Genomic DNA, 18,400 nt, shown 5'->3' on the forward strand with positions numbered 1-18,400 from the left:
AATAAAGAAATTTAAAATTAATATTATTTAGAATGGTTTTATCAAACCATAATAATTTATTATAATATTTGAAACTATATAAATTAAAATTATAGTTAGACGACCAAATAATATATATATATTTATATTAAGCGGGACGAGGACGGGAATATAATTCTGTCTCCGGCTCCATTTATTTAACGGTAGAAGAATGTTCTTAACTCCCTCTTACATTCACCCTCGAAACGACGAATTTCCTTCCAATTCAGGACAGATCGCCACGTGTAAAATGAACGTCTTTAAGCCAAAGCTCAACTAATTAGTGACGAGGGAGATGAAAAATTAAACAAAAGGTGCACGTGCATTTACTGTGATCACACTCACCTGGCATTATCGTAAATAATACAAAATCCATGCCCATTTGGTCTAGTGTTCCTCACGCGGAAGAGAGGCCCCCGCTTGGTTTGAAATTAATTATTAAAATCCCTAAAAATACATTTTTATTTATTAAAAAAAAATTATTCTTAAATTATAAATTATAAGATTAAAAATAATATTTATAACCCAATATTTTTTATAAGATTAAAAATAATATTTTGATATTATATTTGTATTTAAAAAGAGTTAACATTTTATTTTTTTACATAAAAAATTATTATTATTATTTGAAAAAATTTAAATAAAAATTATGTAAACTAATTTTAAAATTAATTAAAAAGAGAATAAAACTAAAATCATAGCTTAACCTTTTTATAATTTAGCCCAAAAAGGAAAATCGATGCTGCCACGTGTCAGAATATCATTCGTCTTAGGCTTCTATATATATATATAACCTTCGCACCACCCAATCAGCATCCCTATTGCTCGATAGGGTTTCACAATTCTTAAATGCTCAACAATTTCTCTTTTTTCTTCTCTCTCGGTGGTGATTGTTCTTCATTTCTCTTTCTCTATGCCCTTTTCTGGTTGGGTCATCGGCGGTCTCTAATTCGCTTGGTGCAGGTCGGGAACTGCTTCGCTTCTTGATTTTGTGCTCTTAAATTTCCTCTGCTGTAAGAGGAAATAATCGCGCGAATTGGATCCCGCCTTGCATCAACTGAATCCGAGACCGCGATGAAGATTGCATGGATCTTGCTTCTTTTTCCGGATGCAGATTCTTCCAGGTTTGGATGTTTTCGTTCTTGTAATTTACTATTTTAAGATCTGGAAGAATCGCTCATAGGAGCTAGTTCGTTATCGAAACTCGAAGGTTTGAATTCGCTTGAGCGGTCTGGATTTTATTGATCTTTGCGCGTGGTGTTGTTTGTGTTAATGCGTATTTAGAATGGTTAATTGATTTGTACGAGTATACTTGATTACCTCGTTGAAGGTTTCTGTGTGTTTTTTACTGTTGATTTGGCGGAATCTGTTTATGTTATAGCTTGATGATGTCTCTGTTCGGACTTCGGTGACGGTTTTTATTCATCTTTTTCTTAGTCGTTGACTTGGAATCTATCTGTTGATTGCACAGAGTCCTAATTTCTGTTTACGCTTTTTATTCATCTTTTTCTTAGTCGTTGTTAACCTGTTTGCTCATCTTGGGAAGAGTAATTCATTATAACTCGATTGTTATATGGAAAATATAAATTCTTTTTTTTCCTTTTCACCAATGAACGGGTTTGCTTGAATTTGTAGATCTTGTTTTTTCCGTCGGATTTTGTGCACAATCCTCCTCCTTGCATTTAGTATTGTAAGCTTTTCTAACAACCTTCTGAACTCGGCAATAAGAAAGGGTGGAAACTAACCAAGGTAAGTCAGCTTTTTTCCTCTGTTTACGGCATGTGAAGTTGTTATATTTGTTAACAAATTCTGTTCATTTCTTGGAAGGTTTTGGGTAATAATGGAACCAAATGGCTCTCTGTTGCAAAAGCTGTTATTTTGATTATGCTGTGGAATGCCACCCATGCCTCCTGTGTATATATATATATATATAATAATATTGTTACTACTTACACGCCTTTGGTCGGTCTTATTTCAGAAGTAAATATTAGAAAATAGCTGTAATGACATATATAGATGAAAAGGAAATCTTATTAAAGTTTTGTTCTGTTTCCTCGAACCTATTAAAAGCTTAGTAAGAACTGTTTGTTTTTCTTTACTTCATGTGAAAACAAACCTGAGTTGTTGAATTATTTTTTCGTATTTCTTGAAATTTGGCTACGAACCCTTTTCTGGAAGAAAACAAAAAACGAAATAATTGGAGATATTCTCTTCTACAGTAGCCAACTATTGCACGAGCACACACGGTGTGGCTTGATCGATCACAGGACCATGGGTGTAGGCCTGGGCTTGGGCCCTTGGACGAGCTTTGTACAGATTGGAAGATGGGCCATGGCTCTTCGACGAGGTATGTACAGTTTGAATGCCACTGTTAAGGGATGTTTCATTGGTTTAGTTTGGTTGCTTTTATTTTATTTTTATGAAATATTTGAAACCAATCCCTTGATACATTATAATTGAACTAACCCAGTTTGGTTCAAGATTAGCAAGCCAAACAGAATCAAACCAGTGGCGAATTAAACCACTTTAATCGTATTCAATTCTTTTTTCTAATGACGTTAGCCTTGCTTGATTCCTTTTGGACATAAATTTAGTTTGGAGATCAATATCTTTGTTCATGTAGGCCCTCTTTTTTTCCATACTCTTTCAGGGTCGATCAAATTTAAGATGAGTATTAATGCTTCTGTGTTTTGTTCATATGGTTTAGGGACTAAAGTATTAGTATCACTCTTTTTTGTTTCATGCTTTATGACCACACTTATTAAAAAAAAAAAGAAACTATATTTGAACCTAACTATTAGTAACTTGATTATTTCGAGATAGAAACAATACGAGCTGCCATCCACACCATAATATATGAAGTTTTTTGAAAAAACTTGCTAGTGAAGGAAACCATCCCTTGACAAAACTTTGTATTGTTTTGTTAATTTATTGCTTGGTGGCCGAAGAAAATTGGCTTAATCATAACCAATATGTCGATTTAAAGATATTCATTTAACATATTAGGTGAAGGTGAGAATTATGTTCTCTATCCCTATCTCGACCTCTCTATATATATTCTCACTTCTCTATTATTTTTTATAATATTTTTGTTTTTTTTTTCCTAAAAAAATATAGATAAATTATTGATAGAATTGATAAAAGCTCAACATTCACAGAAGAATATGGAAGGCATGTGGAGGAAAAAGTGGAAATGGGCAGCCCACTTTGTTTTGTTTTGTTTTGTAGCATTAAAACAAATGGGTAATGAATGAATGAATGAAAATGAAAAGCTTCTAAAAGCCAAGTCCTTTGATCATTCATCTTCACAATGCCATTGCCTTTTCTTCAACCATTTCTTTTTCTTTTCTTCTTCATTGTGTTTGTTTTCTTTGGTGAGAGGCCCTCAATCGGGATCGGACCTATGTGAATCGCTATTAAAACGTTAACATTATCAAGCTGGAATCAGTCGTGTTCGTGGGTTCGATGTAAAATTTTAGCTAAATTAATAAAATTACTCACGTTGTATTTTGTTTCAAAAATGCACTAGTTTCAATAGTACTCTTAAACTTAAAAAAAAAAAAAAAAAAAAACTTTAAATACTCTTACGATGAGTTTTAGACGAAACCGGATAATATTTTGTTTAAAAAATATCTTAAAATTTAAAAACTTTAAATACTCGTACAATTAGTTTTAGACGAAACCCGATAATATTTTGTTTAAAAAATATCTTAAAATTTAAAAACTTTCACTAATATCTTCCAGCTTTTAAAAAAAATGTAAATATTTGAACACATACTTTATACTATAAGGACCAAAGTCGAGTTAATCTAAAATTGAAGGACCAATACAATGATTAAACTTTATTATTGTTATTATTATTATTATTATTTGTATATTTTTAGATGCATTATAAAAAAAGTTTAAATAAATAAATTTCTGATTACATTATTAATTAAATCAATTAATAAATGAAACATTCCATCAATGGAAGGCAATAAATACATTACTTAATAAGCCTTGTTTAGACTTCTTATGATTGGTGATACTCATTTTACCGTTCATTAATCTCATTCCAGTTTTTATTTTTAAAATTTAAATTATTTTAAACTTTAATTTCTTTATTCTTTTAATTCAAATTTCTAATAGGAATCAATGGCTTGTTTCGTAATTTCACAATCACATATCAAAAATAAATTTATTTCAGTTAGAACATCACATCTCCTTTAATTTGTATATCCCAAATTCATAATTAATTTCATAATTAATTTGGAATTTCTTCTCCATCCTTGTTTTATCAAATAATTAAATTATTAGTAATTTAGTTAATAAATTTTATTTAAGGATATTTTTTAAAATTTAAAAGTTTAAAGAGTATTAATAAAAATTTTAAAAAATTAATAGTGTTTTTGAAATGAATTATTAAAAATATTTTTGAAATTTTTTGAACAAGAATATTATTGAAAATTTTAAAAATAATTTTTTTTTAAAGAAATAAAAGGAATAAGAAACTGCCAAAAAAATTCCAATAAGCGGGCTCGGGGCGCGTAAATTATTTTTGCGGGCCCCACTTTAAATCCAACTGGACTTCCAAGTGCCACATACGAAGCGCGTGAATTACAAACGCGTAGCCCCACTTTGATTTGTCTCAATGGACGGCCAAGATGCAGTTTTGGCGCGTGACCTCACGTGCCTAAAACCGTACGTAACGTTCACGTCCATTCCACGCAGTTCCTTTCTCTCTCTAAATAGTCACTCTTCTTCATCCTCTCCTTCTTAACCCTCTCTGTCTAAAACTCATCCGCCATTTTCACTGTTCCGAAGCTCTGTAATGGCAGTGCATTTCTTCTCTCAGGGCTCCGAGGAGCTTCTGGTGTCGTGGCTTTTGAGGTTGAGTTTGTAGAGATGTTCTGCTTCAGCTCCGTCGTGAAACGCCGCTGTGAAATCGGCCTTTCGGATTCAGGTTGCTTGGTTTCACTTTTGCATTTTATCTAAATTGCGCTAGATCCTAGAGATGGTTGATTCGAGGATTTTTATCTCTGGTTTATCGCTTCTGTTTTCTGTAAGACTTCACGATTCACTAGGATTGTTTTGTTTTTTGTTTTCTACACTGCCTTGTTTGCGTGTCGCATTGTTCATGAATAGTTTGTCTTCAGCTACAGAAATCGGAGAGATATTGGTGAGGAAATGATGTTTGTGGTTTGTTTGAAGTTCTACGGTACTGCGAGTATATTGAAGTTCGTGATCTTTCTCGGCGCCCAAGCTTTGTGTGCGTGCCTTTTCCGGTTTAGCTCCTTAAGTTTCCTAAATGCAATTTTCGAGAACTGGTTTTTCAATTGTTTTTCTTTGAATCATGATGTTAAAGTCCATTTTCTACCAGTTTCTCTGGACCCAAAAAATTCATATAATCCTTTCCCCCCTTTTCCCTTTATCTTTCTTTTACTTTTTGATTCTATTGACTTTTTCGATTTCCTGTTCTTATTATTTTAAAAGCAAATCAAATGCTAATCATGCTTATATAGCTGAAACACCAACGGAAGTTTAATGCAGGTTTGATTGAATTAAAACTTCTACGCTATTCTTCGTATATACATTTTTTCTTCAAAACGGTCATCTCGTTTCATGATTTCATCAAATTACTCTATCTGAAAGGACTAATTCTTGATGAATAATCATGTAGTGGGCGCGTGTTCGTCGATCTGTTTGTTACATTGTTTGCTGCAAGCCTCAAGTGATATTGATAGATTGTAATTTCCATAACCCAAAGTTGCCAAAGAAGATAACAAGATGATGTCGATGCGGAGAACACTGGCTTGCTGCACAAGGGACCGAGGGATCAGCCTGGACATGGACGAACAAGAGAGTAAGCCTTTAGCTCTCCTTTACTCTTTTACGCACCATTACCATTTGGTTTTAACAGCATCGAAATCAATCTTTATTGCTACTTTTGGCCTAAGCTAGATTATAGTATCACGTTAAAAAGCTTCTCAAGTAACTTTATTCTTGATTGATACAAATCTCCCTGTTATATGATTCAAAAAGTTAGTACCATGGTTTTGAATTTGAAAAATTAGGAATAATCCGCATGTCACTGTGGCATTTTTTTATTCAACCATGGTTTGACCAGCTATATCAGTTTGAAATATGCTCACTGTGTCCACATGATACGGAGGATTTTTTTTATTCAAATTTATTTATTGCAAAGAAAGGCTATGTGTTAAGAATGAGAAATAGAAATAGAATTGGGATCGAAAGTANTGATACATTATAATTGAACTAACCCAGTTTGGTTCAAGATTAGCAAGCCAAACAGAATCAAACCAGTGGCGAATTAAACCACTTTAATCGTATTCAATTCTTTTTTCTAATGACGTTAGCCTTGCTTGATTCCTTTTGGACATAAATTTAGTTTGGAGATCAATATCTTTGTTCATGTAGGCCCTCTTTTTTTCCATACTCTTTCAGGGTCGATCAAATTTAAGATGAGTATTAATGCTTCTGTGTTTTGTTCATATGGTTTAGGGACTAAAGTATTAGTATCACTCTTTTTTGTTTCATGCTTTATGACCACACTTATTAAAAAAAAAAAGAAACTATATTTGAACCTAACTATTAGTAACTTGATTATTTCGAGATAGAAACAATACGAGCTGCCATCCACACCATAATATATGAAGTTTTTTGAAAAAACTTGCTAGTGAAGGAAACCATCCCTTGACAAAACTTTGTATTGTTTTGTTAATTTATTGCTTGGTGGCCGAAGAAAATTGGCTTAATCATAACCAATATGTCGATTTAAAGATATTCATTTAACATATTAGGTGAAGGTGAGAATTATGTTCTCTATCCCTATCTCGACCTCTCTATATATATTCTCACTTCTCTATTATTTTTTATAATATTTTTGTTTTTTTTTTCCTAAAAAAATATAGATAAATTATTGATAGAATTGATAAAAGCTCAACATTCACAGAAGAATATGGAAGGCATGTGGAGGAAAAAGTGGAAATGGGCAGCCCACTTTGTTTTGTTTTGTTTTGTAGCATTAAAACAAATGGGTAATGAATGAATGAATGAAAATGAAAAGCTTCTAAAAGCCAAGTCCTTTGATCATTCATCTTCACAATGCCATTGCCTTTTCTTCAACCATTTCTTTTTCTTTTCTTCTTCATTGTGTTTGTTTTCTTTGGTGAGAGGCCCTCAATCGGGATCGGACCTATGTGAATCGCTATTAAAACGTTAACATTATCAAGCTGGAATCAGTCGTGTTCGTGGGTTCGATGTAAAATTTTAGCTAAATTAATAAAATTACTCACGTTGTATTTTGTTTCAAAAATGCACTAGTTTCAATAGTACTCTTAAACTTAAAAAAAAAAAAAAAAAAAAACTTTAAATACTCTTACGATGAGTTTTAGACGAAACCGGATAATATTTTGTTTAAAAAATATCTTAAAATTTAAAAACTTTAAATACTCGTACAATTAGTTTTAGACGAAACCCGATAATATTTTGTTTAAAAAATATCTTAAAATTTAAAAACTTTCACTAATATCTTCCAGCTTTTAAAAAAAATGTAAATATTTGAACACATACTTTATACTATAAGGACCAAAGTCGAGTTAATCTAAAATTGAAGGACCAATACAATGATTAAACTTTATTATTGTTATTATTATTATTATTATTTGTATATTTTTAGATGCATTATAAAAAAAGTTTAAATAAATAAATTTCTGATTACATTATTAATTAAATCAATTAATAAATGAAACATTCCATCAATGGAAGGCAATAAATACATTACTTAATAAGCCTTGTTTAGACTTCTTATGATTGGTGATACTCATTTTACCGTTCATTAATCTCATTCCAGTTTTTATTTTTAAAATTTAAATTATTTTAAACTTTAATTTCTTTATTCTTTTAATTCAAATTTCTAATAGGAATCAATGGCTTGTTTCGTAATTTCACAATCACATATCAAAAATAAATTTATTTCAGTTAGAACATCACATCTCCTTTAATTTGTATATCCCAAATTCATAATTAATTTCATAATTAATTTGGAATTTCTTCTCCATCCTTGTTTTATCAAATAATTAAATTATTAGTAATTTAGTTAATAAATTTTATTTAAGGATATTTTTTAAAATTTAAAAGTTTAAAGAGTATTAATAAAAATTTTAAAAAATTAATAGTGTTTTTGAAATGAATTATTAAAAATATTTTTGAAATTTTTTGAACAAGAATATTATTGAAAATTTTAAAAATAATTTTTTTTTAAAGAAATAAAAGGAATAAGAAACTGCCAAAAAAATTCCAATAAGCGGGCTCGGGGCGCGTAAATTATTTTTGCGGGCCCCACTTTAAATCCAACTGGACTTCCAAGTGCCACATACGAAGCGCGTGAATTACAAACGCGTAGCCCCACTTTGATTTGTCTCAATGGACGGCCAAGATGCAGTTTTGGCGCGTGACCTCACGTGCCTAAAACCGTACGTAACGTTCACGTCCATTCCACGCAGTTCCTTTCTCTCTCTAAATAGTCACTCTTCTTCATCCTCTCCTTCTTAACCCTCTCTGTCTAAAACTCATCCGCCATTTTCACTGTTCCGAAGCTCTGTAATGGCAGTGCATTTCTTCTCTCAGGGCTCCGAGGAGCTTCTGGTGTCGTGGCTTTTGAGGTTGAGTTTGTAGAGATGTTCTGCTTCAGCTCCGTCGTGAAACGCCGCTGTGAAATCGGCCTTTCGGATTCAGGTTGCTTGGTTTCACTTTTGCATTTTATCTAAATTGCGCTAGATCCTAGAGATGGTTGATTCGAGGATTTTTATCTCTGGTTTATCGCTTCTGTTTTCTGTAAGACTTCACGATTCACTAGGATTGTTTTGTTTTTTGTTTTCTACACTGCCTTGTTTGCGTGTCGCATTGTTCATGAATAGTTTGTCTTCAGCTACAGAAATCGGAGAGATATTGGTGAGGAAATGATGTTTGTGGTTTGTTTGAAGTTCTACGGTACTGCGAGTATATTGAAGTTCGTGATCTTTCTCGGCGCCCAAGCTTTGTGTGCGTGCCTTTTCCGGTTTAGCTCCTTAAGTTTCCTAAATGCAATTTTCGAGAACTGGTTTTTCAATTGTTTTTCTTTGAATCATGATGTTAAAGTCCATTTTCTACCAGTTTCTCTGGACCCAAAAAATTCATATAATCCTTTCCCCCCTTTTCCCTTTATCTTTCTTTTACTTTTTGATTCTATTGACTTTTTCGATTTCCTGTTCTTATTATTTTAAAAGCAAATCAAATGCTAATCATGCTTATATAGCTGAAACACCAACGGAAGTTTAATGCAGGTTTGATTGAATTAAAACTTCTACGCTATTCTTCGTATATACATTTTTTCTTCAAAACGGTCATCTCGTTTCATGATTTCATCAAATTACTCTATCTGAAAGGACTAATTCTTGATGAATAATCATGTAGTGGGCGCGTGTTCGTCGATCTGTTTGTTACATTGTTTGCTGCAAGCCTCAAGTGATATTGATAGATTGTAATTTCCATAACCCAAAGTTGCCAAAGAAGATAACAAGATGATGTCGATGCGGAGAACACTGGCTTGCTGCACAAGGGACCGAGGGATCAGCCTGGACATGGACGAACAAGAGAGTAAGCCTTTAGCTCTCCTTTACTCTTTTACGCACCATTACCATTTGGTTTTAACAGCATCGAAATCAATCTTTATTGCTACTTTTGGCCTAAGCTAGATTATAGTATCACGTTAAAAAGCTTCTCAAGTAACTTTATTCTTGATTGATACAAATCTCCCTGTTATATGATTCAAAAAGTTAGTACCATGGTTTTGAATTTGAAAAATTAGGAATAATCCGCATGTCACTGTGGCATTTTTTTATTCAACCATGGTTTGACCAGCTATATCAGTTTGAAATATGCTCACTGTGTCCACATGATACGGAGGATTTTTTTTATTCAAATTTATTTATTGCAAAGAAAGGCTATATGTTAAGAATGAGAAATAGAAATAGAATTGGGATCGAAAGTATGATCTTCATTCAGGTTTACCACGTTTATATAGGATACAAACTATCAACTAATACCTAAAAATAGAAAAAATATATATCTAACTAAATCTGGTAAATAAATAAAATATACCGTTAATCAAATCTATACTAACAACTCCCTAAATATCTGAGATATATTCTAACTAATTATCACCGCAAAATATCCTCTTAATACTATGGGCGAATTTGAAAAGAAATGGGGCGATGGTAGGCCAGGTGGAGGGTAAAGAACGTGTTTGTTAGGGTTTGGTAAAGAAATTAAGAGGGCTCGAGGCAAACGATGGGTCCAGGGGGTTGGATCATGTGAAAAGGGTTAGTGGGTGTGGTAGGCAGATATTACTACCGAGTGTTCCCGTCTCTTATTAGCCCTACCAGACCCATTGGTTTGCNTATTGACTTTTTCGATTTCCTGTTCTTATTATTTTAAAAGCAAATCAAATGCTAATCATGCTTATATAGCTGAAACACCAACGGAAGTTTAATGCAGGTTTGATTGAATTAAAACTTCTACGCTATTCTTCGTATATACATTTTTTCTTCAAAACGGTCATCTCGTTTCATGATTTCATCAAATTACTCTATCTGAAAGGACTAATTCTTGATGAATAATCATGTAGTGGGCGCGTGTTCGTCGATCTGTTTGTTACATTGTTTGCTGCAAGCCTCAAGTGATATTGATAGATTGTAATTTCCATAACCCAAAGTTGCCAAAGAAGATAACAAGATGATGTCGATGCGGAGAACACTGGCTTGCTGCACAAGGGACCGAGGGATCAGCCTGGACATGGACGAACAAGAGAGTAAGCCTTTAGCTCTCCTTTACTCTTTTACGCACCATTACCATTTGGTTTTAACAGCATCGAAATCAATCTTTATTGCTACTTTTGGCCTAAGCTAGATTATAGTATCACGTTAAAAAGCTTCTCAAGTAACTTTATTCTTGATTGATACAAATCTCCCTGTTATATGATTCAAAAAGTTAGNTGTACTGGAGGACATCAAAACCCGTAAATGTGCTGGGTTTCTGGTACTGTGCATAGAATGTTGGGAGGCTGTTTTTTTTTTTTTTTTCCTTTTGATTTGATTTTTTCTAGATTAACATTCAACCTTTGAAAAAAGATGTCTTATTAAGCTAAATTTGAATTAGCCTCTTGATTTGAACCTCAAAATTTATCGTTTGTTCAAAATATATTCATTTCTCTTTTCAAAAGTTTGCAATATTATTTTGGATCTTAAGTAAACATTTCAAAACTACCATTGTAATAGAAATTAATTGTAATAGAAATTAATTAGAATGTTGGACGAAAAATAGACGTTGCTATTGCCTAAAACTGAGTGCTAGTGACTAAGATGCTTGTCTAGATTAAATTTTAAAAAACATCAACTTTCTGTTCCACATTGTAAAAGTTTCCTACTCCAAGGGTACTTTCGAAACATATACGGAAGGTTGAAGGTCAATATTGCAAATTTTTAAATAATAAGAGTATTTTTGAAAAGTGGACAAAGTTCAATGGTATTTGTTGAGTTATTGGACATTCATACGCTTGGACAGGTTTTAGGTGCTTGTTGGATTGATATGAGATTTAGAGCGTCTATAAGCGCCTTGTTTATTGTTTTTTAAAATTTCGTACATGTTTAGAAAATGTGAGAGATATGATAGGGTATTCTCAGGGCATCTATGGGACATTTTAGCGTAGTACAAGCTGAAAAAGAACTGATAATTCATTATTTATTCTTAATTGTACTTTTTTCTTTTCAGAAAATTGTCGAGCCTTTTCTATTAGTCTCCTATTTTTTATTTTTCTTAAAAGAATGTTTTTGTTTCCTAATCCATGGTTCTTTTGAGCATTTCTTACATATAAATCGTGCTAAAAGATTTAAATCTTTTAGTTCTGCTATAGATTCTAAGTGACCCCCTCCAGACTCTGTTACAAATATAATAGACATTGTTCCATGTGACTTTGTTGGTGCCAAGCACATGGGTGATGTGTCCGGGTGAGAACTCCGTGACTTTAGATTTCCTGGGTTTCCAATTTAATCAGCTTTCAACGGATGCCCTCAAATCTCGGCCTAGATTCTAATTTGAATAGAATATATTATTTATTATTATTATTATTATTTATTAAACAGCGTTGCGTTTGGGACTAAATCTTTTTGGAAATTTCATTGCCTTACTCAAGGGACATGTTGAAGCGGGTGGTACATTTCCAAAGTAATTTAGTAAATATAGCTCAGGTAGACAAAGAAAATAGAAGTGGGGACATGATACAGTTGAGAAAAGTCTGGCTGTACGACTTGTGGATCTTGGGCAATTGATTTAAAATTTTAGGGATCATTGAGCTTCCAACATGCCAGACGAAAAGGACAAATTCATCCCACTAATTTCCGTTGCTTTCATGCTCCTCCTCCCCATATTTTGGTTTTGTTTTTATTTTTGGGTGAATACCATCCAAACATATACCTTCAGACAAATATCCAAATTGCCAGAAAAGACAAGACTGACTTTGTGTTGTGCTTCAGCCAGTTGGCTCTGGAGGAGTTCTGGATGTCTTCTTCTTTCTTGGAAGCAGTATGCTAGTATTTATCTGATTTTGGTCCAAACAACAATAATTGCAGAAGTTTCTGCTTTCGTTTGGGCTGTCTATTTTCAGATACAAGTGAACCCCATCGCTCAGAAATCGATATAAACAGTTAAACTTTGTCAATCATGTTTGTTCTTTAGCTTGTGTAAATGGTATGAAATAATTGCAAGCAATTATAACTCCAATTTATTTAAAAAAGAATAGCCTTTTGCATTTGCATGTGCTTGTTTTTCGTGTACCTGTTCAACGAATAGTTAAAAAAATTTGGATAATGACGAGCACAAGCAATTAAAATCATACTGCTTTGATATTTAAGATCAAGTGCCTTTATCTTTTATCTTTTTAATAAATTACTCGATTTCTTGTTTGCTTAAACGTAAGCCAACCTAAAGTTATCATTAACGAATAATTTTTCCGTGGAATTCAGGGATTATGACTTTTAATGGTCTTGAGAGTTGCGTTTTAAACAATCAAGCCTACGAAAATGAAAGCAGATCAAGCAGAGCAGACGAATGTACAACTGACTCATTGGAGGATCATGATTCAAGCTGTTCTTCAAGCAAGGATGCTTGTGGTTCTTCCTCCTCAAAATGGTTAGCAATGCATAGGGACGAGCAGGACTTGGATGAATGGGAACTACCAGAAAGCCCTCAACATTTTTACATGAAAGAGAAACCTGATTACACTGTTCAGGTTTCAGACGTGGAAGCAATGAAAGAAAAGTTCACAAAACTATTGCTTGGTGAAGATGTCACAGGAGGGCAGAAAGGGCTGAGCTCTGCCTTGTCTTTGTCTAATGCCATTACAAATCTAGCGGGTGAACAATACATTACATTTCTTATTCATTTCAATGTGCCCTTTTGTTTCAATATCTCAATACTTTATCATTCATTTCCCAGTTTCAACCTTGAAATAATGGTTAAAGTTTTGCAGCCTCCGTTTTTGGAGAATTATGGAAATTAGAACCTCTTCCTGAGGAGAAAAAGAGTAAATGGAAAAGGGAAATGGATTGGTTGCTCTCTCCTACCCACTATATGGTGGAATTGGTTCCGGCTAAGCAAAATGGTACTAGCGGTAGAGTGATGGAGGTTAGTAGTGATTTAGTTGCAATCAGAACACTGAAACATGTTTTTTAATCTCTCATATTGACGAGATTTTGTGCACAAATTTTCCGCAGATAATGACTCCAAAGGTTCGGGGAGATGTCCACATGAATCTTCCCGCTCTTCAGAAGTTAGATTCCATGTTAATTGTAAGGGGTTTTATTAACATCCATTCTTGCTACTTTTCCCCCTCTTATTGCTAAAACTATAGCTCAATTCCCTGAACTACATCTTTATTACAGGGTACACTGGATTCAATGGTGAAGACCGAGTTTTGGTATACAGAAGTAGGTAGCAGGGCTGAAGGAAAAAGCAAGAGTATGGGCCAAAGCACGAGGTGGTGGCTTCCAATACCGCAAGTACCATCCATTGGGCTATCTGAGAATGAGAGGAAGAAATTGCTCTACCATGGCCGGGTTGTACATCAAGTATTCAAAGCTGCCAAATCCATCAATGAAAGTGTTCTTTGTGAAATGCCCGTACCAACTGTCATAAGAGAGGCAGTCCGAGCTGTGAGCATTCTCTATTCTCTTATACAATGCAAATATATTTGCTAATAACCATGAATAAGTTCTTATCCATAATTTTTATTATGGGCTTTCAGATGAGTTTGTGTCTGGCCGCATGTATAGATTTTCATAATTGATGATTTTTTTTTTGCCTAACTTGAGCACACAACAGATAAGACATTGTAGTCAAGAATAGACATTGTAGTCAAGAGTGACTCAAGTGTCGAACAAAGGGTATACTTTGTTCGAGGGCTCTAGAGAAGGAGTCAAGCCTTGACTAAGGCGAGGCTGTTCAAGTGCTCCAAATGTCTTAGGGAGGCTCTATCGTGTACTTTGTTCGAGGGGAGGATTGTTGGGAAAGGAGTCCTACGTTGGCTAATTAAGGGGTTGATCATGAGTTTATAATTAAGAAATACATCTCCATTGGCATTAAACTTTTTGGGGAAACCAAAAGTAAAGCCAAGAGAGTCTGTGCTCAAAGTGGACAATATCATACCATTGTAGAGAGTCATGGTTTCTAACCGACATTAGTTCTCTTATAGCTTAAAGTTTCGAATCTCGACTTCTGCATGTGCAACGTTGTATTCTATGAAAGTGATGCTTTCCTTATGGTATTCCATAAATAGGTTGCAGATTTAGGGCCTGGTCAATTCAAATTTGTCTTCTAACTATTTTGTTTACCATGAATTTTTCAGTCTGGAAAAGCAACCCTCAGTGAAGAACTATATAAGATTTTGACATCAGAATCTGGGCCAGCTGAGAACATGTTGAATCAGCTTCATCTGAAATCTGACCACGGAGCTCTTGAGGCCATAAACCGCTTGGAAGCTGCAATATTCTCCTTGAAAGAGAAATACACTGAACAAAATGGCAATAAATCTCCAGTTCGAACTGCTTGGCCTTTTGTCAAGGACCCAATGGCTGAGAAGGATAAGCTGAAATTACTCTCTGATCGAGCAGAGCTTCTCCTACAGCTACTCAAATCGAAATATCCAAATCATCCCCAAACGTTTCTTGATGTTTCAAAAATCCAAGATGGGAAGGTACTTGTCTTAGTTCTTTTCGCATTCATTACTTGTCGTCGAGTCAATCGGTCGAACTCGTGTGATTATGTTTTATTCCGTCTCGTTGCCTTTGCTTCCTGTCTAAATAAAAATGTGGTTCTCGTTCTTTTTTCATATTTAGATTAGTAGTTTGTAACATTGAGATCTTTGTCGATATCGTAGTTTCAAATACAATAATAAGTCGTTATAACGTGAAAGCATAGCTGTAATAGTCCAAGCCACCGTTAGCAAATATTGTCTTCTTTGGGCTTCCTCTCAAGGTTTTAAAACGCGTCTATTAGGAAGAGGTTTTCACACTCCTATAAAAAATGTTTCGATCCCCTCTCCAACCGATGTGGGATCTCACAATCCACCCCCTTAGGGGCCTAGCGTCCTCTCTGACACACCATCCAGTGTTTAGCTTTGATACCATTTGTAGCCAGCCCAAACCCACCGCTAGCAAATATTATCTGCTTTGGCCTGTTACATATCGCCATCAGCCTCATGGTTTTAAAACGTGTCTACTAGGGAGAAGTGTCCACACCCTTATAAGGAGTGCTTCGTTCCCCTCTCCAACTGAGGTGAGATCTCACAATAGCTCTCCAATTTGGAGGGAAAAAGCGAAAACATAAAAATGTGGATTGAACTTTTTGAGCGGAACCATTTCCCTTCCAGTAACAAAACTGCATTATGCTAGGAATCACGGATCTCCACAATGGTATGATATTGTCTACTTTGAGCATGAGTTCTTGTTGTTTTGCTTTGGGCTTCCCCAAAAGGCCTCATACCAATGGAGATGTATTCTTTACTTATAAACCTATGATCACTCCCTAACAGAATTCTATTGTTTCGTTACAATGCTAGAGTTGGGAGTTCTGTTCTTGTTGGCATACTAAAATCAGATATCTTATAAGTTTCTCTTTGATCTTATAGGATGTTGGACATTCGATACTCGAAGCGTATTCCCGGGTGCTCGGAAACCTGGCATACAGCATACTGACCAGAATTATAGATGTTCTGCAAGAGGATGCTCTGTGCAACCCCAATTCACCTACACCAACATGTTGTTTTCCAGGAATGAATCTGTCGAACTTTCGTAACGATCAAATGGCCACTCTCCATGCATGGCAGCCGCTCATCGATCGCTCAAAACAATCCGAATACGACATTCTCAGCCAGAAAAGTTAAAAGAAAACTCTCCGACCACAACTCCGAGCAGAAACCGAGCAGGACGCATTGGCAAAGAGGTTTGTAGTATAGTGTTTCTTCTGGAAACAAGTAAGCACAGGCTTTTGAAGCACATTGGCAGTTGCATTTTGTTGTTGTATATGAAGCCACCAAATATCCAGTGATTGAAATCAAATTTTTTGAACTTATTGTATATTGACATTTGTTAGTAAAGGTTAAAAAGCACAGCATATTTATAGTTTCTATCCCTAATATATCTATATGCACATTTTCTCTTAACATTTAACTAACTTGACTAGTAACGGAACACGTTTTAGGATAAAATTATCTTGTGATCGTAACTAGTAGTTAGCATAAGGTCTCGATCTAGAGATTAGATATTCAAATACGGACATTTCATAAAATTATCCCGAACTCTACTATGCTGAAGTGAGCATAATTGTTGATTGGTATATTTTTTATATTAATAAAGGTAGAGATGTCCACGAAGTAAGCCTTCTCCGTCTACATCTTTTTCATTTATTTTTATTGGGATCGGGGCGAGATACCACCGATAATTTTTACTCATTTACTATTCTCTTTTGAAAAACAGTTATTTTAAAGTTAACAATTAAAAAAAAAAAAAATTGTATTAGACGGGTCCATATAATTTACTCATTTACTATTCTTTCTTAGAAAATATTTATTTTAAAGTTAACAATTAATAAATAAAAATAAAAATAATGAATAAATAAATAAATAAATATATATATATATATATATATATATTTTAATATAGGTTAAAAAAAATATTTATGTTAAAGTTAACAATTAATTAAAAAAATATTAAATAAATAAATAAATATATATTTAATATAGGTTAAAAATATATTTATATTAAACGGTGACTCCTACCCTATATTAACAATTAATACTATTTTTTATTTATTAAATATATATATATATATATATATTTAATATAGGTTAAAAAAAATATTTATGTCAAAGTTAACAATTAATTAAAAAAAATATTAATAAATAAATAAATATATATTTATATATTTAATATAGGTTAGAAATATATTTATATTAAACGTGACTCCTACCTAGTAACAATTAATACTAATTTTTTATTTATTAAATATATATATATATATATATTTAATATAGGTTAAAAATATACTTTTGTGTTTTACTACTCCTTTAAGTTTTTACTGTGCCGTAAAACACAAAAGTGAAAACCGCTATCTGTTACTGTTTCAGCTTCCACCGCGCCATCGAATCGGTCGATTTTGCATTTACATATTTAAAGATTTTCCGCGGCTGAAAGCTATTATGGCTCGCAGTTGCAGCTTTCTTCTCTCTCCCGCTGTCTAAGCTGGTAATGTGATCTCTTTTTCTGAAGCTACAATTTAATTTTTGGATTATGTTATTGAAATGAATTGATTCTAGTATTGTTCTTGAATCCTTCTTCGACTATGTCCGCTTCCGGAGGCATCGCGGATTGACGCACCGATTTAAGGTTTTTTTTTGGAAGCTTAACATGGTAGATTTTGTTTTTGCGTTTGATGAGTGTTGAATCGATGTGATGACGAAAATAATAGCGTTCTTCTTGTTTGTACTCGTAATCATTGGTTGAAGGACGTCGAGGAAGGGAAAGTGAAATGATCAGAGTAAGGTTATTGCTTCTGGAGTTGTTCATATATCTGTTTCGATTGAATTGTGCAACTCAAGTAGCATTTTATTTTTATGGAGTCGACTCAATCGAGGACGGTGTCGCTAATTTTCAATACCGTGAGATTTATGGATCAAATTAACAAGAATGTGGAACAATCCATGATTTGAAAACGTTGTGATTAATGTTTAAGATGCTTTTTTTGGGGTATCGTTTTGAATTGTTATTTGCTCTGGCTCATTTTTCTTCTTTTT

At 33.6% G+C, this 18,400-nt stretch overlaps 1 protein-coding gene and 1 long non-coding RNA gene across 2 annotated transcripts; both read left to right on the top strand.

The window, feature by feature from the left end:
• Window positions 1-847: 847 nt before the first annotated feature.
• On the top strand, window positions 848-3,523 carry LOC111787603. The gene is made up of 2 exons (XR_002814009.1): window positions 848-1,767; window positions 1,846-3,523. It is a non-coding gene; the product is annotated as an uncharacterized LOC111787603 (long non-coding RNA).
• Window positions 3,524-10,655: 7,132 nt separating this feature from the next.
• Window positions 10,656-16,737, top strand: LOC111788838 (rop guanine nucleotide exchange factor 14-like). The gene is given in 9 exon segments (XM_023669378.1): window positions 10,656-10,867; window positions 13,077-13,466; window positions 13,583-13,737; window positions 13,827-13,901; window positions 13,995-14,264; window positions 14,957-15,304; window positions 16,238-16,450; window positions 16,452-16,490; window positions 16,492-16,737. Coding segments are annotated over 9 exon segments (1,731 nt in total). The 5' UTR covers window positions 10,656-10,791; the 3' UTR covers window positions 16,657-16,737.
• The last annotated feature ends 1,663 nt before the right edge of the window (window positions 16,738-18,400 follow it).

This window comes from Cucurbita pepo, chromosome LG02 (assembly GCF_002806865.2).
Source record: "Cucurbita pepo subsp. pepo cultivar mu-cu-16 chromosome LG02, ASM280686v2, whole genome shotgun sequence".
Lineage (NCBI taxonomy): Eukaryota > Viridiplantae > Streptophyta > Magnoliopsida > Cucurbitales > Cucurbitaceae > Cucurbita > Cucurbita pepo.